Below are 21,179 nucleotides of genomic sequence, written 5' to 3'. Positions count from 1 at the left end.
TCTTCATTGAAAAATAAGGACATTCTAATGTGACCCCAAACTTTTGAACGGTAGTGTACATACATACATACATGTGTAAATATATATATACATGCATATAGACATACACATATACACACATATATACATACATATAAACACAAACGTATATATATATATATATATATATATATATATATATATATATATATATATATATATATATATATATATATATATATATATTAGGGCTGCAACAACTAATCGATTAAAATCGATTATAAAAATAGTTGGCGATTAATTTAGTCATCGATTCGTTGGATTTATGCTATGCGCATGCGCAGAGGCATTTTTTTTTTTTTTTTTTAATAAACCTTTATTTATAAACTGCAACATGTACAAACAGCTCAGAAACAATAATCAAAATAAGTACGGTGCCAGTATGCTGTTTTTTTTCCCAATAAAATACTGGAAATGATAGAAATGTAGTTTGTCTCTTGTATCCGATTATTAATCGAAGTAATAATCGACAGATTAATCGATCATCAAATTAATCGTTAGTTGCAGCTAGGGCTGCAACAACTAATTCGATTAAATCGATTAAAATCGATTATAAAAAATAGTTGCCGATTAATTTAGTCATCGATTCATTGGATCTATGCTATGCGCATGCGCAGAGGCTTTTTAAATGTATTTTTTTTTTTTTTTTTTTTTTAAATAAATCTTTATTTATAAACTGCAACATTTACAAACAGCTGAGAAACAATAATCAAAATAAGTATGGTGCCAGTATGCTGTTTTTTTCCAATAAAATACTGGAAAGGATAGAAATGTAGTTTGTCTCTTTTATCCGATTATTAATCGATTAATCGAAGTAATAATCGACAGATTAATCGATTATCAAATTAATCGTTAGTTGCATCCCTAATATATATATATATATATATATATATATATATCCATATACATATTAATATATATATATATATATATATATATATATATATATATATATATATATATATATATATATATATATATATATATATATATATATATATATATATATATATATATATATATATATATATATATATATATATACTTTATGTTATTTATTTATTTATTTATTTATTTGTGTGTGTGTGTGTGTACGTATGTTTTTGGCCATCTCTATGCACCCAGAAGGAGTTTTTGTAATTATTAGACCAAATCATACTTTGCAATAATCGATCTGAATCGGGAAACGATTCTGAATCGAATCCTCACCCCAGGAATCGGAATCTGATCAAATCAATAAATGGCCAAAGATTCTGGTCTTATGTTGACTTTTAGTTGAAGTGGAGTGGTAATCGTTTTTTTTGGCAACATCTAGTGGCCACCTTAGTGCATAATGTTCATAATAACCATGATGTGAGCTTAGCTCATGATGCAGTACATTGAATGATACAGACACGTTTGTTACTGGATACTTTCTAATATGCTTCTGCCTTGGAGACTTTTTAATATGCAATTTTACTATTTGATACTTGTATATATTGACAAATGTGGCGTCTTAAACTGCTTTGGTAATCTATTGTGTGCTTAGTTGTTGTGTAGCTGCTAGCTCCTAGTACCCTTTAGCCTACTGTGTTTACCTTTTTTTTTAAATGACTTGACTAAAATAAATACCAACCTTGTGCGCCTTTTGGAGGACATTTAGATGTTAACTGGCTGCACAAGTAAACACGCTGCAGGACTGCTGGTATTGGAGCGCTTATATCGGAGACCTTAGACGCAAGAGGATATCATCTCATTTTTTGCTGATACCAATAGCGGATTGGGACACCCCTAGTCATGGTGGAGGAGTACAATAGTGTTTCAGTGACGACCTGTGCAGATCTGATCAATTCCATGTCCAGGAGGATGAAGGAAATGCTAGATAACACACCCGGGATACAATTTGGACATTTTCATTCCGAGTTGGACTCACTTGTGTTGCCTGATATTTACACAATAATGGCTGTGTTGATGCGATACACTAGGCTAGACCATATAAATGCAATACATTAGGCCGACGATAGAGCTTCTAATACCATCGATATGTACAAACCCCGTTTCCATATGAATAAGGAAATTGTGTTAGATGTAAATATAAACGGAATACAATGATTTGGAAATCATTTTCAACCCATATTCAGTTGAATATGCTACAAAGACAACATATTTGATGTTCAAACTCATAAACTTTTTTTTTTTTGTGCAAATAATCATTAACTTTAGAATTTGATGCCAGCAACACGTGACAAAGAAGTTGGGAAAGGTGGCAACAAATACTGATAAAGTTGAGGAATGCTCATCAAACACTTATTTGGAACATCCCACAGGTGTGCAGGCAAATTGGGAACAGGTGGGCGCCATGATTGGGTATAAGAGTAGATTCCATGAAATGCTCAGTCATTCACAAACAAGGATGGGGCGAGGGTCACCACTTTGTCAACAAATGCGTGAGCAAATTGTTGAACAGTTTAAGAAAAACCTTTTTTTAACCAGCTATTGTAAGGAATTTAGGGATTTCACCATCTACGCTCCGTAATATCATCAAAGGGTTCAGAGAATCTGCAGAAATCATTCCACGTAAGCAGCTAAGCCCGTGACCTTCCATCCCTCAGGCTGTACTGCATCAACAAGCGACATCAGTGTGTAAAGGATATCACCACATGGGCTCAGGAACACTTCAGAAACCCACTGCCAGTAACTACAGTTGGTCGCTACATCTGTAAGTGCAAGTTAAAACTCTCCCATGCAAGGCGAAAACCGTTTATCAACAACACCCAGAAACGCCGTCGGCTTCGCTGGGCCTGAGCTCATCTAAGATGGACTGATGCAAAGTGGAAAAGTGTTCTGTGGTCTGACGAGTCCACATTTCAAATTGTTTTTGGAAACTGTGGACGTCGTGTCCTCCGGACGAAAGAGGAAAAGAACCATCCGGATTGTTATAGGCGCAAAGTGTAAAAGCCAGCATGTGTGATGGTATGGGGGTGTATTAGTGCCCAAGACATGGGTAACTTACACATCTGTGAAGGCGCCATTAATGCTGAAAGGTACATACAGGTTTTGGAGCAACATATGTTGCCATCCAAGCAACGTTACCATGGACGCCCCTGCTTATTTCAGCAAGACAATGCCAAGCCACGTGGCTTCATAGTAAAAGAGTGCGGGTACTAGACTGGCCTGCCTGTAGTCCAGACCTGTCTCCCATTGAAAATGTATGAAGCCTAAAATAGCACAATGGAGACCCCCGGACTGTTGAACAACTTAAGCTGTACATCAAGCAAGAATGGGAAAGAATTCCACCTGAGAAGCTTCAAAAATGTGTCTCCTCAGTTCCCAAACGTTTACTGAGTGTTGTTAAAAGGAAAGGCCATGTAACACAGTGGTGAACATGCCCTTTCCCAACTACTTTGGCACGTGTTGCAGCCATGAAATTCTAAGTTAATTATTATTTGCAAAAAAAAAACAAAGTTTATGAGTTTGAACATCAAATATGTTGTCTTTGTAGTGCATTCAACTGAATATGGGTTGAAAAGGATTTGCAAATCATTGTATTCCGTTTATATTTACATCTAACACCATTCCCCAACTCATATGGAAACGGGGTTTGTAGATATAATGCATGTTGATGACACATTCTAGCTTTGTGCCGCAAATCTGACGCACTGTAGCGTCCTTGCTAACGTCCCTCCACAGTGCAAAGCCACTTCTAAGTCTGCGTCCTTGCCTCCATGGTGGCAAACAATGTTTCTTAATAGAGGAATAGCTAGACATGCTACACTGCACACTGTAGGAGGATAAGCTCGCTGCTAACCTTAGAGCTCTTGAATGTAAACAAATGTGAGTATAAATATCGACAGTATTGATACCAAGTTTAGTATCAGTCGATTTTTTCCAATGCCGTCCCTACTGATTACTGTTATTCATCATCTATATTGGTATTGACAACAATAATAATGATGCTGTCAGATCCTGTACAGTTGTGATAGTGATGTTACCTTGTTGTTCTGTACCCGCCATCCCAGTTGCTGCCAACCTATTCTCAACCTCTCCTTTGCCAGACGGCTCAGTTTAATGTGGAACATTTCTCAGGGATGCACAACTGGTACGCCTGCTCCCACGCACGGCCCACCTTTTGCAACGTCTGCAAAGACAGCTTGTCCGGGGTCACGTCCCACGGCCTCTCCTGCGAAGGTACGTAAGAAAAACGCACACGCTTACACCTGACGTACACAATAGGTATGGACGACCACAACCTGACTTAGCTCATTGTAACATTGCACAAGCTGATGGGGGTATACCATAGTAAGGTTCTTTCTGTGGGACTTCTAAGGGTTCTGTGGGAAAGGAACTACTTAAAAAGTCACAGCTTTAGACTTTGATGCACCGATTTGTGGGATCTCTGTGGGAAAGGGAATTTTGAAATTCATATACCCGTATTTTTCCGACTATAAGTCGCAGTTTTTTTTCATAGTTTGGCCGGGGGTGCGACTTATACTCAGGAGCGACTTATGTGTGAAATTATTAACACATTACCGTAAAATATCAAATACTATTATTTAGCTCATTCACGTAAGAGACTAGACGCAGTGTTTCCCACACATTCATTTATTTGTGGCGGCCCGCCACGAAAGAATTACGTCCGCCACAAATAGATTTTTTTTTTTGTGTCCTGTCCAGCTTCTCAGGCAAATCATATAGTTGATGTAGATGCCCATATAGGCTGTTCAGATTTACTTTACAAAAGAGAAGTGTAGGATACTTCCCTTGTTGCCTTATTTGTATTTGTTTCACTTTATGTTGCTGGTAAATAATATGGTTGCAGTAGTAGGCTAAAGTAAAATTATTTAGTATGCACTAATTAAAGGGGCAGAGCTTTAAGAGACATTTTAGCTTTTATATTTTTATAAGATATATTTTTTGTAAGAACAACAATTAATAAATATATTTCAGTGAATAACGTATTGTTCAAATCTGTATATAAATATGTACATAAAGTGTTGTAGTTATATTGTAAAATGGATGGATGGATGGACGTTTTAAACAAAACTGTTATTATTAATTAGTAAGTATACATTTTGTGAGCCTTTTTAGAGAAAATCATATCATTGTAGTAAATTATGCAAATTACTCGATGATGTCATGGTGACCACACCCATAGCCACGCCCCCACCGCCACAGGTATCTTGGCTGTTTATGGGAAATACTGTAGACGTATAAGATTTCATGGGATTTAGCGATTAGGAGTGACAGATTGTTTGGTAAACGTATAGCATGTTCTATATGTTATAGTTATTTGAATGACTCTTACCAAAATATGTTACGTTAACATACCAGGCACCTTCTCAGTTGGTTATTTATGCCTCATATAACGTACACTTATTCAGCCTGTTGTTCACTATTCTTTATTTATTTTAAATTGCCTTTTAAATGTCTATTCTTGCTGTTGGCTTTTATCAAATACATTTCCCCAAAAAATGCGACTTATATATGTTTTTTTCCTTCTTTATTATGCATTTTCGGCCGGTGCGATTTATACTCCGGAGCGACTTATACTCCGAAAATACGGTAGCTGCTCTTTTTCCAGTGCTTAGGTGTGTAATGATCCACTCTGTTGGCTTCTGTGTGAAAGGCACAGGCAAATACAAATGTTTAGTGTGAAATGTATGGAAGTATTATTGTAGCAAAAATTATTTGCAAACCTGTATCGCAATCTGTGAGAGTGGAATCCAACTTACGTGTCAGTGTACTAATGTGTGTGTCTGTATATCAATCTATGTGTGTGTGTAATCAGATCCGCGTGTGTTTGTTTTAAGGTGTCTGTCCGCATTATGATTTGTCTGCGTGTAAAAAAATATGTCTGTCCGTATTATGATTTGTCTGTGTGTAAAAAGATATGTCTGTCTTTCGGTATTATGATGTGTCTGTTTGTAAAAAAATATGTCTGTCCGTATTATTTGTGTGTAAAAAAAATATGTATGTTCGTATCATGATTTGTCTGTGTGTAAAAAAAATATGTCTGTCCGTATTATGATTTGTCTGTGTGTAAAAAGATATGTCTGTCTTTCGGTATTATAATTTGTCTACGTGTAAAAAAAAAAGTCTGTCCTTATTATGATTTGACTGTGTGAAAAAAAATATATATTTCTGTCCGTATTATGATTTGTCTATGTGTAAAAAAAAAATGTCTGTCCATATTTTGATTTGACTGTGTGTAAAAAAAAGTATACATTTCTGTCCGTATTATGATTTGTCTGTGTAAAAAAAAAAGTCTGTTGTATTATGATTTGACTGTGTGTAAAAAAATATATATTTCTGTCCGTGTTATGATTTGACTGTGTGTAAAAAATGTGTCTGTCTGTATTATTATTTGTGTGTGTGTGAAAATGGCTGTCCTTATTATGATTTGTGTGTAAAAAATAAGTCTGTCCGTATTATTTGTCTATGTGTAAAAAAAAATATTTCTGTCTGTCTGTAAAAAAATATGTCTGTCCGGATTATGTTTTGTGTGTAAAAAAATATGTTTGTCCGTATTATGATTTGTCTGTGTGTAAAAATATGTCTGTCCGTATGATGATTTGTCTGTGTGTAAAAATATGTTTGTCCGTATTATGATTTGTCTGTGTGTAAAAATATGTCTGTCTGTATTATGATTTGTGTGTGTGTAAAAAATATGTCTGTCTGTATTATGATTTGTCTGTGTGTAAAAATATGTCTGTCCGGATTATGTTTTGTGTGTAAAAAAATATGTTTGTCCGTATTATGATTTGTCTGTGTGTAAAAATATGTCTGTCCGTATTATGATTTGTCTGTGTGTAAAAAAATGTCTGTTTGTATGATGTGTGTGTAAAAAAAAAAATGTCTGTCCGTATTATGATTTGTGTGTAAAAAAAAAATGTCTGTCTGTATTATGATTTGTGAAAGGTACAATCGAACAAATTCGGAAATTACAGACTCGGGTCAGTTCTGTGTAAAAGGTAAAGGGGAATACATTTCAAATGTACTGTTTTAATTCTGATGCAGCAATTTTAACTTTTTAAACTTTAACTTTCAACTTTAAACTTTAACTTTAAATTGTGTGGGATCTTTTTTGGACAGCGGCTTTTTAAATTGCGTTGTATTGCACTTTTCCTTGTCAATGAAGTGTGAAACTTTGGACTTTGACGGGTTCTGTGTGAAAGGCACTACCAAATAAATGCTGGCTATACAGTATCAGCTCTGATGCAGCGAGTTTGCGGGATATTTTTGGGAAAGAGGCTTTTCGGCGTTCTTGAGCACTTTTTCTCACCGCCTTGGCGCAAAATGATCCACTTTAAAGGCCTACTGAAATGATTTTTTTTTATTTAAACGGGGATAGCAGATCTATTTTATGTGTCATACTTGATCATTTCGCGATATTGCCATATTTTTGCTGAAAGGATTTAGTATAGAACAACGACGATAAAGATCGCAACTTTTGGTATCTGATAAAAAAAAGGCTTGCCCCTACCGGAAGTAGCGTGACGTAGTCAGTTGAACATATACGCAAAGTTCCCTATTGTTTACAATGATGGCCGCATGAAGTGAGAGAGATTCGGACCGAGAAAGCGACAATTTCCCCATTAATTTGAGCGAGGATGAAAGATTTGTGGATGAGTAAAGTGCAAGTGAAGGACTAGTGGGGAGTTGAAGCTATTCAGATAGGGAAGATGCTGTGAGAGCCGGGCGTGACCTGATATTCAGCTGGGAATGACTACAACAGTAAATAAACACAAGACATATATATACTCTATTAGCCACAACACAACCAGGCTTATATTTAATATGCCACAAATTAATCCTGCATAAAAACACCTGCGTGTTTGTTATGCTAGCTCCTAGCTCCTCTGCTAGCTCCTAGCGCCATAGAACACGCCAATACAATTCAAACACCTGATCAACACACACAATCACTCAGCCCAAAAGACCGTTCACCTAACCCAAGGTTCATAAAGCTTATATATTTTAAAAAAGTTACGTACATACGCAAAAAAAAGTTGCGCACATACGGTCAAGCGATCAAATGTTTAGAAGCCAAAGCTGCATACTCACAGTAGCACGTCTGCGTCTTTGTCATCCAAATCAAAGTAATCCTGGTAAGAGTCTGTGTTGTCCCAGTTCTCTACAGGCGTCTGTGTATCGAAGTCAAAAGTCCTCCTGGTTAGAGTCTCTGTTATCCGAGTTCTTCCATCTTGACTGCATCTTTCGGGAATGTAAACAAAGAAGCGCCGGCTGTGTACTGTTGTTGCTGACTACGTTCGAAAAATACGTCCATTTCGCACCGACAACTTTCTTCTTTGCTTGCTCAGCTTCCTTCTCCATAATGCAATGAACATGATTGCAACAGATTCACGAACACAGATGTCCAGAATACTGTGGAATTATGAAATAAAAACAGAGCTTTTTCGTATCGGCTTCAATGTGGAAGGCATACCCGTGTTCGCCGGGCTACGTCACGCGCATACGTCATCCTCAGAGGCGTTTCGAACCGGAAGTTTAGCGGCAAATTTAAAATGTCACTTTATAAGTTAACCCGGCCGTATTGGCATGTGTTATAATGTTAAGATTTCATCATTGATATATAAACTATCAGACTGCGTGGTCGGTAGTAGTGGCTTTCAGTAGGCCTTTAATGGGTTCTGTGTAAAAAGCACGGCCTACTCACATGTGCCATTTTTTTCCGGCAAGACGCTTTTGAGTAGTATTCATTCCGCTGTTCCTAGATGGGAAAGGATTGACTTTGCGAGGTTCTGTGTGGAATGAACAGGTGGATAAAGGTCGGATTTAGGCACTGATGTAGACATTTTGTGGTATTTCTGTGGCAAACAGGCTATTTGAGTGGGATTCCCATGGACTTTTCCTCGTCGCCGGGGGTTTGTAATGATCAACTGTGTGAAATGCACGGGCGGAAAAATGATTCTCATGCGACACTTTTGCGGGATCTTTGAGAGAAAGATGTTATTCTTAATACGTAAGTTGCATGGAGGCCGGTGAGTCATTGGCTCCAGTACCCCAACATGGGCGGACCCCGCAGGTTAAAAATGGCCTACGACCTGCTGTAAACACTGTGTTCCACAACGTGCTCGTCACCTGTCTACGCGTTAATGCGACCTGCCAGCCCGTCCCGTCAGCGCCAGCTTATTTTCTCGCCGGTTTAAAGTGTCGGCGACAGGAAGCAGAATTTAATGAACGCCATCTGCACATCCTTCTCCGCGCTTAATTTAGCCGACGCTCCCCCGGTGGTGTGTGTGTGTGTGTGCACGTGTTGCTGTAAATTATATACGGTACGTGCAGACATCAACTTAAAGCACAAGTCTGGTTTGTTAAACGAGCGAGAGTGCTGCAATCCATCCAGTACGCCCTAATAAGGAGTTTACTTCCTGTGGCGTTTTTCCCCTCATTTTTAAACTTCAACAAAATGGAATCCACTTCTTACATAAACCCTGTATATTTTCCAACATACTACATGCCATGCTTCCCATACAACAACATAACATTAAGTAGGTGTGTCCTGATCCGATATTGATATCAGATGTCAGTGTCAGATCCAGTATCTAATGTCTAATATCTGCAGCGTGTTTACTTGTACAAAGTTGAACAGCCAATTAACATCTAAATGTCCTCCAATAAACACACAAGCATGGTCCTGTATTGTCATTTACTAAAAGCAAACATGGTAGGCTATAGGCTACTGGGTAGGGATGTCCGATAATGGCTTTTTTGCCGATATCCGATATTCCTATATTGTCCAACTCTTAATTACCGATACCGATATCAACCGATACCGATATAAACCGATACCGATATATACAGTCGTGGGATTAACACATTACTATGCCTAATTTGGACAACCAGGTATGGTGAAGATAAGGTCCTTTTTTTTTAAATTAATAAAATAAAATAAAATAAAATAAATAAATTAAAAACATTTTCTTGAATAAAAAAGAAAGTAAAACAATATAAAAACAGTTATATAGAAACTAGTAATGAATGAAAATGAGTCAAATTAAGTGTTAAAGGTTAGTACTATTAGTGGACCAGCAGCACGCACAATCATGTGTGCTTACGGACTGTATCCCTTGCAGACTGTATTGATATATATTGATATATAATGTAGGAACCAGAATATTAATAACAGAAAGAAACAACCCTTTTGTGTGAATGAGTGTAAATGGGGGAGGGAGGTTTTTTGGGTTGGTGCACTAATTGTAAGTGTATCTTGTGTTTTTTTATGTTGATTTAATAAAAAATAAAAAAAATAAAATAAATGATACTGATAATAGAAAAAACGATACCGATAATTTCCGATATTACATTTTAAAGCATTTATCGGCATACTACTGGGACATACTTGCCAACCTTGAGACCTCCAAATTCGGGAGATTTGGGGGGGTTTGTGGGGTTGAGGTGGGCTGGGTCGGGGGGGCGGGGTTAATGGGGGAGGAGTATATTTATAGCTAGAATTCACTGAAATTCAAGTATTATATATATATATATATATATATATATATATATATATATATATATATACATATATATATATATATATATATATATATATATATATATATATATATATATATATATATTAAATCAAGTATTTATTTTATTTTATTTTATTTATATATATATATATATATAAATAAAATAAATACTAGCTATATATATATATATATATTTATATATGTATTTTATTATATATATATATATATATATATATATATATATATATATATATATAAATAAAATAAATACTTGAATTTCAGTGTTCATTTATTTACACACATACACACACATAACACTCCTCTACTCATTGTTGTATTTGAAAGTGCAATGCTTTGCAGCCAGTAGCACAGCCTTTGAAGGAGCATAGGTATGGGCAGTGTAATATTCTGGGTCGGAGTCAATAACCAGGCGAGGTGACAAAGTTACATCTCTTTACTTCACACTTCAGAACCGACTCCCACACTCGCCGTCAGGGTGCGCAATACAACGTAAACCGTTGGCCAACCAAAAAGTAACCACAGAACACTATAAGGTATAGTGTTCTGTGGTTACTTTTTGGTCGGCCAAGCGGACGTGACGACAGGCTGTCCTCACTCAGGTCCGCACGGACCTGGAGGGGGCGTGCCTTAAGTCCGGCTGGAAATCGGGAGAAATTCGGGAGAATGGTTGTCCCGGGAGATTTTCGGGAGAGGCACTGAAATTAGGGAGTCTCCCGGAAAATTCGGGAAAATTAGCAGCTACACAACAGCTAAGCACACAGTAGCACACAAGCTAGTAGGGCTGGGAATCTTTGGGCACCACACGATTGGATCTTTGAGGGTAACCATTCGATTCAGAATCAATTCTCGATTGAAAACGATTGTCGATTCAAAACCCGTACTTTTTAATAACAGTGGGTGCCAGTTCTATGATTAACAACATAACAACTCCATAGAATAGACAAACAGCTGTGAAGAATGTCTACATTACTTAAAAGAAAACTGGTTTTGTTTAATAAAATTCTACCCAACCTTTTAATAAAGTCAAATACAAATAAGGCAACACGAGAAGTATCCAACACTTCTCTTTCCTAAAGTAAATGTGTCCAGCAAATGTGATCATCTACATCAACGACATGATTTGCCTGAGTGGATGGACAGTACAGATACAAAAATATTTATGTTTTTTTGAATCAATTAGGAATCGTTACAAGTAAGAATCGCGATTCATTCGAAAATCGTCTTTAATTGAACAATATTGCAGTGTAAAACAGCACATTTGTCAATTTACTGTAAACATATATAACATAATCATGGTTGCATGTAACTTAAAAATACAAAGTTTAGTTTTCAGTAACAAATGTGTCCGCATCATTTAATTTTAACGTAGCATTTTTTTTTTAATGAATTGCAGCCTTTTGGTGTCGCGAAAAACAACAACAATTAAAGTAAAGTACCAATGAGTGTCACACACACACTAGGTGTGGCAAAATTATTCTCTGCATTTGACCCATCACTCTTGATCACCCCCTGGGAGGTGAGGGGAGCAGTGAGCAGCAGCGGTGGCCGCGCCCGGGAATCATTTTTGGTGATTTAACCCCCAATTCCAACTCTTGATGCTGAATGCCAAATAGGGAGGTAATGGCTCCCATTTTTATCGTCTTTGGTATGACTCGGCCGGGGTTTGAACTCACGACCTACCCATCTCAGGGCGGACACTCTAACCACTAGGCCAACTGAGTAGGTTACCACTCCACTTCAACTTTAAAACAAGAAAAGTCCATTCCAGAGAGTTAATAATAAAACGGTTAGTTTCATACCTATCATCGTTCTCAGTTTGACTCATTTCTCTTCGTCTAACCTTTTCTAACATTGCACGCTACAAAGTAGCGATTTCTGCTGATATCGTATCGGATCAATACGAGCACAGGCCGATAGCTGAGGCGCTGATATCGGTATGTGAGCTGCAGTGCTAACGTCATGCTCATTTGAACAGCACATATGCTAAGAAAAAACTACATGACCCAACTTACAGCTCGCACATTTGTAGCTGCAGGCTGCATTTTAAGATGTGTAGCGAAGCCTGTTTTTTTTTTTTTTTTTTTTTAATGAATACATTTTTTGCTGTTTTCCAAATTTGGCAAGCTCATTTAGCTACTGGCAAATCAGAGGCAAATGTCGCTGAAAAAGCTGCAACTTCAAAAGCGTCCGTTTTAGCGCCCCCGTAACCGCGCCAACTCAAGCGGCACACAAAACACAAGAGACGCCGTGTAAACATACACGAGTGTCTCGCGGCAATCATCGGCTCGGATTTCCTTCCCCCGGACGGTCATTTTGTCTGGAATTGATTGATTGATCGATGAAGCCACAAACGAGCCCGAGCACACGCACGCCCACAAGAAAGTGTCCATTTCAGCGTCACGCGGAAAGGATGCCCAGGCTATCAAGTTCTCTGCGTTGTCTTAATGCTACGCTAATGCCCGCCAACTATGGTGGACGAGACTGAAGCATCGATCGCTGCTCCCCGGATATGACTTTGATTTGGTTTGCGTACACTTAATGATGAATGGGCTCGGTGTTCCATTGCTTCTGCCTGTCTCCACGGCAATTATTCATCACCATAAATTAGGTTTTGTGCGTTTAAAGTTTGATGTCGTCAAACGTGTAGCTCACTCTCTTCATGCATACATCATTGATTTGAATTTATGATGACCCGGGAGGATTCATAATGGCTGAGTTTTGTTTTGTATGACATTAAAATGATTGAAGTCATAAATACATAAATACAGTATGTCAGCCATCAGAATAGGTAACAATAAATAATTAAACATTTTATTCAATTCTAAGAAATGAAAAGGTGATTAAGTACATCAAATTGTTTTTGGACCGTATTTTTCGGACTATAAGTCGCAGTTTTTTTTAGAGATATATGCGTTAAAATGTAATATCGGAAATTATCGGTATCGGTTTTGTTATTATCGGTATCGTTTTTGTTTTGTTTTTTGTTTTTTTTATTAAATCAACATAAAAAACACAAGATACACTTACAATTAGTGCACCAACCCAAAAAAACCTCCCTCCCCCATTTCTTTCTGTTATCAATATTCTGGTTCCTACATTATATATCAATATATATCAATACAGTCTGCAAGGGATACAGTCCGTAAGCACACATGATTGTGCGTGCTGCTGCTCCACTAATAGTACTAACCTTTAACAGTTAATTGTACTCATTTTCATTAATTACTAGTTTCTATGTAACTGTTTTTATATTGTTTTACTTTCTTTTTTATTCAAGAAAATGTTTTTAATTTAGTTATCTTATTTTATTATTATTTTTAAAAAGTACCTTATCTTCACCATACAAGGTTGTCCAAATTAGGCATAATAATGTGTTAATTCCACGACTGTATATATCGGTTGATATCGGTATCAGTTGATATCGGTATCGGTAATTAAAGAGTTGGACAATATCGGATATCGGCAAAAAGCCATTATCGGACATCCCTACAAAATACTGCATATTTCAGTTTTACTATAAAAAAACAAAGTTGTTTTTGACAGAAAAGCCATAAAACCTTTTTTTTTTTTTAAATTTATAAAGAGATTTACTGTAAGCGTTAAATAAAAAATAATAATACAAATTAGACTTATTTTTAAAATTTTAATAACTGAGACCCTTATGGTCCCCGGGACCCCTAAAGGTAAAATAAATACAAAAAAATCCATATATTTTGTTATGGTTTGAAATGAAAAATATCAAAATGGCCCCCACATGCTTTAATTTTTCCGTTTGCGGCCCTCAGTGGAAAAAAGTTTGGACACCCCTGGACAAGACGTATAAGATTTCATGGGATTGAGCGATTAGGAGTGACAGATTGTTTGGTAAACGTATAGCATGTTCTATTACAGGGGTCACCAACCTTTTTGAAACCAAGAGCTACTTCTTGGGTACTGATTAATGCGAAGGGCTACAAGTTTGATACACACTTAAATAAATAGCCAGAAATAGCCAATTTGCTCAATTTACCTTTAACTCTATGTTATTATTAATAATTAATTATATTTACACTTAATTGAACGGTTTAAAAGAGGAGAAAACACGAAAAAAATGACAATTAATTTTGAAACATAGTTTATCTTCAATTTCGACTCTTTAAAATTCAAAATTCAACCGAAAAAAAGAAGAGAAAAACTAGCTAATTTGAATCTTTTTTTGAAAAAATAAAAAAAAGAATTTATGGAACATCATTAGTAATTTTTCCTGATTAAGATTAATTTTACAATTTTGATGACATGTTTTAAATAGGTTAAAATCCAATCTACACTTTGTTAGAATATATAACAAATTGGACCAAGCTATATTTCTAACAAAGACAAATCATTATTTCTTCTAGATTTTCCAGAACAAAAAATTTAAAAGAAATTCAAAAGACTTTGAAATAAGATTTAAATTTGATTCTACAGCTTTTCTAGATTTGCCAGAATATTTTTTTTGAATTTTAATCATAATAAGTTTGAAGAAATATTTCACAAATATTCTTCTTCGAAAAAACAGAAGCTAAAATGAAGAATTAAATTAAAATGTATTTATTATTCTTTACAATAAAAACAATAAATTTACTTGAACATTGATTTAAATTGTCAGGAAAGAAGAGGAAGGAATTTAAAAAGGTAAAAAGGTATATGTGTTTAAAAATCCTAAAATCATTTTTAAGGTTGTATTTTTTCTCTAAAATTGTCTTTCTGAAAGTTATAAGAAGCAAAGTAAAAAAAATTCATGAATTTATTTAAACGAGTGAAGACCAAGTCTTTAAAATATTTTCTTGGATTTTCAAATTCTATTTGAGTTTTGTCTCTCTTAGAATTAAAAATGTCGGGCAAAGCGAGACCAGCTTTCTAGTAAATAAATACAATTGAAAAAATAGAGGCAGCTCACTGGTAAGTGCTGCTATTTGAGCTATTTTTAGAACAGGCCGGCGGGCTACTCATCTGGTCCTTACGGGCGACCTGGTGCCCGCGGGCACTGCTTTGGTGACCCCTGTTCTATACGTTATAGTTATTTGAATGACTCTTACCATAATATGTTACGTTAACATACCAGGCACGTTCTCAGTTGGTTATTTATGCCTCATATAACGTACACTTATTCAGCCTGTTGTTCACTATTCTTTATTTATTTTAAATTGCCTTTCAAATGTCTATTCTTGGTGTTGGCTTTTATCAAATACATTTCCCCCCAAAATGCGACTTATACTCCAGTGCGACTTATATATGTTTTTTTCCTTCTTTATTATGCATTTTTGGCCGGTGCGACTTATACTCTGAAAAATACGGTACTGAGAGCTGTTTCTTATATTTGGACCCACTCACATAGCGAACCAATATATTATAAACTACCACCACTATTAGAATCATATTAAAGTCAACATTATTTGTATTGGAATATTATTGAACTGTATTTTCCTTCCTCTGTTTCAGCATTTGAATGACTTGCATTGAGAAAACATCTGGATGCTTTTTTATTTCTAAACGTTCGTGCCGCCCCCCCCCCCCCCCCTCCCCCCTCGTGTGTTTCAGTGTGTAAATTCAAGGCCCACAAACGCTGTGCCGTTCGAGCCACTAACAACTGCAAATGGACCACGCTGGCCTCCATAGGCAAGGACATCATCGAGGATGAGGACGGGGTAACTGCCTGGCAATAGTATTACCGCCAGCGCGGGTGTAGCATCTCAGCAGCGCGAGTAAACTTTGTGTGTGTGTGTGTTAAACAGATTGCCATGCCTCACCAGTGGCTGGAGGGCAACCTGCCCGTCAGTGCCAAGTGTGCCGTGTGCGATAAGACGTGCGGCAGCGTGTTGCGGCTGCAGGACTGGCGCTGCCTCTGGTGCAAAGCCATGGTAAGACATCTGTCACCTATTTGTCCAAAAAGTGCAGGAATCATTAAAAAACCGTAAGAAAATATTTCTGCTCGGAGATACAGTTTATGCTGAGAACTGGTCTAAAAGGCATTTTTTTGTTTATTACTTGTGCCAGTTAACATCTAAATGTCCTCCGATAAACACACAAGCTCGGTCTTTTCTTGTCATTTACAAAAGGTAAACATGGCACACTGCAAAAACTGAATTCTAAGTAAGATGAAATATCTCAAATAAGGGTGATATTTGCTTATTTTCTGTCTCATAAGATAATTCTTCTCACTAAGCAGATTTTATGTTAGAGTGTTTTACTTGTTTTAAGTGTTTTGGTCCCAAATGATCTCAGTAAGATATTATACCTGGTTCACACCAACGGCGCTTGCCGCGCTTTAAAGCGGCGAGCAAAGCGCCGTCATTTTTGTCAATTTTTCCACGAATATCCCGATCTCCGAAGTAATGTCATGCTTTGATACGCTCTGATACGAATACTTTCCCGCTTTGTTACCGTTCCTCACGATTTGATGCCGCTTTGATACGCTTTAAATCACGCTTTGATACGTTTTATTACGCTTTATTGAACTTTATTACGCTTTGATGCGATTATTATTTTGTGAGTTTGATGAATAAATTGCGTGCGCACATAAAATATAATAAAAAAGAGAAATATGACAAAAAATAAGAAAAAAATGGGAAAAACTCAGTATACTAAGTTTTCCCCACATTTTTTAGATTTATCTATTTATTTGATTTCTCTTTTTGTTTTATTATATACAAGATAAAACACATAATGTAATAAAAAAGAGAAATATGATAAACAAGTAAAAAAAAATGTGAAAAACTCAGTATACTAAGTTTTCCCCACATTTTTTACATTTATCTGTTTATTTGATTTCTCTTTTTTGTTTTGTTATATACAAGATAAAACACATAATGTAATAAAAAAGAGAAATATGATAAACAAATAAGTAAAAAAAAATGTGAAAAACTCAGTATACTAAGTTTTCCCCACATTTTTTAGATTTATCTATTTATTTGATTTCTCTTTTTGTTTTATTATATACAAGATAAAACACATAATGTAATAAAAAAAGAGAAATATGATAAACAAATAAGTATTTTTTTTTTTGAAAAACTCAGTATACTAAGTTTTCCCCACATTTTTTAGATGTATCTATTTATTTGATTTCTCTTTTTGTTTTATTATATACAAGATAAAACACATAATGTAATAAAAAAGAGAAATATGATAAACAAGTAAAAAAAAATGTGAAAAACTCAGTATACTAAGTTTTCCCCACATTTTTTAGATTTATCTATTTATTTGATTTCTCTTTTTGTTTTATTATATACAAGATAAAACACATAATGTAATAAAAAAGAGAAATATGATAAACAAATAAGTAAAAAAAAATTGAAAAACTCAGTATACTAAGTTTTCCCCACATTTTTTAGATGTATCTATTTATTTGATTTCTCTTTTTGTTTTATTATATACAAGATAAAACACAATGTAATAAAAAAGAGAAATATGATAAACAAGTAAAAAAAAAAGTGAAAAACTCAGTATACTAAGTTTTCCCCACATTTTTTAGATTTATCTATTTATTTGATTTCTCTTTTTGTTTTATTATATACAAGATAAAACACATAATGTAATAAAAAAGAGAAATATGATAAACAAATAAGTAAAAAAAAATCGAAAAACTCAGTATACTGTTTTCCACACATTTTTTAGATTTATCTATGTATTTGATTTCTCTTTTTGTTTTATTATATACAAGATAAAACACATAATGTAATAAAAAAAGATAAATATGATAAACAAATAAGTAATTTTTTTTTTTAAACTCAGTATACTAAGTTTTCCCCACATTTTTAGATGTATCTATTTATTTGATTTCTCTTTTTGTTTTATTATATACAAGATAAAACACATAATGTAATAAAAAAGAGAAATATGATAAACAAATAAGTAAAAAAAAAAGTGAAAAACTCAGTATACTAAGTTTTCCCCACATTTTTTAGATGTATCTATTTATTTGATTTATCTTTTTGTTTTATTATATACAAGATAAAACACATAATGTAATAAAAAAGAGAAATATGATAAACAAGTAAAAAAATTTTGGAAAAACTCAGTATACGAAGTTTTCCCCACATTTTTTAGATGTATCTATTTATTTGATTTCTCTTTTTGTTTTATCATATATAAGATAAAACACATAATCTAATAAAAAAGACAAATATGATAAACAAATAAGTAAAAAAATAAGTGAAAAACTCATTATACAAAGTTTTCCCCACATTTTTTAGATTTATCTATTTATTTGATTTCTCTTTTTGTTTTATTATATACAAGATAAACACATAATTTAATAAAAAAGAGAAATATGATAAGCAAATATGTAAAAAAAAATGTGAAAAACTCAGTATACTGTTTTCCACACATTTTTTATATTCATTTATTTTTTCAATTTCTCTTTTTTTTCCGTTATATTATGTTTTATATCTTCATTTATTTTATTTCTTTGTCATCTTAATAAATATCTATCTTTCATTTCTTATGCTAGTTGACAATAATAAGTGTAAAGTATAAAACTACTTTTTTAAAGTAATCATTTCAATCATGATGCCGAGTGCATATCATTATGTCAAGATAATGGCACGAGCATTTACTTCATTTAAGAATATTTTTCAACATATTGAGCAAAAAGGTCTCTTATGTTTTCCTACCAAGAAAAGTGCACTTGTTATTAGTGAGAATATACTTATTTTAAAGTATTTTTGGATTCATTGAGGTTAGCTCATTCTACTTGTTTTGGAAAGTCTTGACAAGGCGAATTTTCTCATTCTATTGGCAGATAATTTTGCTTAGTTCAAATAAAATATCCCCAATTTTTGTATTTTTTTTTCCTTGTTTTTGAACATTGACTTTTTGCAGTGCAGGCTACTAGGAGCTAGCAGCTACACAACACCTAAGCACACACTAGCACACAAGCTAGACATACTGTAGGTAGTAAGTGTCCTTCGTTAAACAATATTGCAGTTTAAAACAGCACATTTGTCAATATAAACAAATAATTGTAGTTGCATATTACTTACACATGTATACACATAGATTAGTATTCACTGGGAACAAACGTGTCTGCATCATTTAACTTTAACTTAATTTAAAAAAAATTAAACAATTAGCACTCCAATACAACTTAAAGACAGGATAATTCCATTCCAGACAGTTATTAGTAAAAAGGTTAGTGTTTTTCTTGCCTACCATTGTTCTCTGTTTGACTCATTTTCCACACTACAAAACAATGAAAGTATGTCAAATGTGTGCCGATATGGTATCGGATCAATATCAGTACGGGCAAATACTCAAGGCTCCGATATCGATATGGTATCGCAATGTGAGCTAAAGTTATGCTCATATTTTAATAAACTAGGTTAGCATATATCCAATCCAATCCACTTTATTTATATAGCACATTTAAACAACAAAATGTTTCCGAAGTGCTACACAACAATATTAAAAACTAGGGAAGTCCGATAATGTCTTTTTGCCGATATCCGATATGCCGATATTGTCCAACTCTTTAATTACCGATGCCGATATCAACCGATATATACAGTCGTGGAATTAACACATTATTATGCCTAATTTGGACAACCAGGTATGGTGAAGATAAGGTACTTTTTAAAAAAAATTAATAAAATAAAATAAGATAAATTAATTAAAAACATTTTCTTGAATAAAAAAGAAAGTAAAACAATATAAAAACAGTTACATAGAAACTAGTAATTAATGAAAATTTGTAAAATTAACTGTTAAAGGTTAGTATTATTAGTGGACCAGCAGCACGCACAATCATGTGTGCTTACGGACTGTATCCCTTGCAGACTGTATTGATATATATTGATATATAATGTAGGAACCAGAATATTAATAACAGAAAGAAACAACCCTTTTGTGTGAATGAGTGTAAATGGGGTGGGTTGGTGCACTAATTGTAAGTGTATCTTGTGTTTTTTATGTGGATTTAATTTTTTAAAAAAAACCCCAAAAAACGATACTGATAATAAAAAAAACGATACCGATAATTTCCGATATTACATTTTAACGCATTTATCGGCCGATAATATCGGCAGACCGATATTATCGGACATCTATATTAAAAACAATATTCAAATATTATCCTTAGCTCCACCAATGACTGAATAAAAACAGAAAATAAATACATATAAAATCAATATAAAATAAATATGATTAGAAACGATTTTAAAGGGTAAAACCAATTAAAACAGTAAATAGAAATCAACATTTTAAAAACACAGAGGACAACACAACTCACACCTACACTACCGTTCAAAAGTTTGGGGTCACCCAAACAATTTTGTGGAATAGCCTTCATTTCTAAGAACAAGAATAGACTGTCGAGTTTCAGATGAAAGTTCTCTTTTTCTGGCCATTTTGAGCGTTTAATTGACCCCACAAATGTGATGCTCCAGAAACTCAATCTGCTCAAAGGAAGGTCAGTTTTGTAGCTTCTGTAACGAGCTGAACTGTTTTCAGATGTGTGAACATGATTGCACAAGGGTTTTGTAATCATCAATTAGCCTTCTGAGCCAATGAGCAAACACATTGTACCATTAGAACACTGGAGTGATAGTTGCTGGAAATGGGCCTCTATACACCTATGTAGATATTGCACCAAAAACCAGACATTTGCAGCTAGAATAGTCATTTACCACA

At 34.5% G+C, this 21,179-nt stretch overlaps 1 protein-coding gene across 6 annotated transcripts in view; it reads left to right on the top strand.

Annotated features, from left to right (window-relative positions):
• dgkh (diacylglycerol kinase, eta) overlaps window positions 1-21,179 on the top strand; it is a 259,098-nt gene that overhangs the window by 162,629 nt on the left and 75,290 nt on the right. For 3 of the 6 annotated variants that reach the window (XM_062061649.1, XM_062061652.1, XM_062061651.1), the window contains 3 exons: window positions 4,038-4,206; window positions 16,095-16,201; window positions 16,289-16,414. In XM_062061649.1, the coding sequence (XP_061917633.1) occupies window positions 4,038-4,206; window positions 16,095-16,201; window positions 16,289-16,414 (402 nt within the window). The remainder of the gene's footprint in view (window positions 1-4,037; window positions 4,207-16,094; window positions 16,202-16,288; window positions 16,415-21,179) is intronic. The other 3 variants (XM_062061650.1, XM_062061655.1, XM_062061654.1) reach the window with 2 other exon arrangements.

The sequence above is a fragment of the Entelurus aequoreus genome, linkage group LG10, assembly GCF_033978785.1.
Source record: "Entelurus aequoreus isolate RoL-2023_Sb linkage group LG10, RoL_Eaeq_v1.1, whole genome shotgun sequence".
Taxonomy (NCBI): domain Eukaryota; kingdom Metazoa; phylum Chordata; class Actinopteri; order Syngnathiformes; family Syngnathidae; genus Entelurus; species Entelurus aequoreus.
The sequence above is the reverse complement of the archived record's forward strand: the minus strand, read 5'-3'. Positions and strand labels throughout refer to the sequence as shown.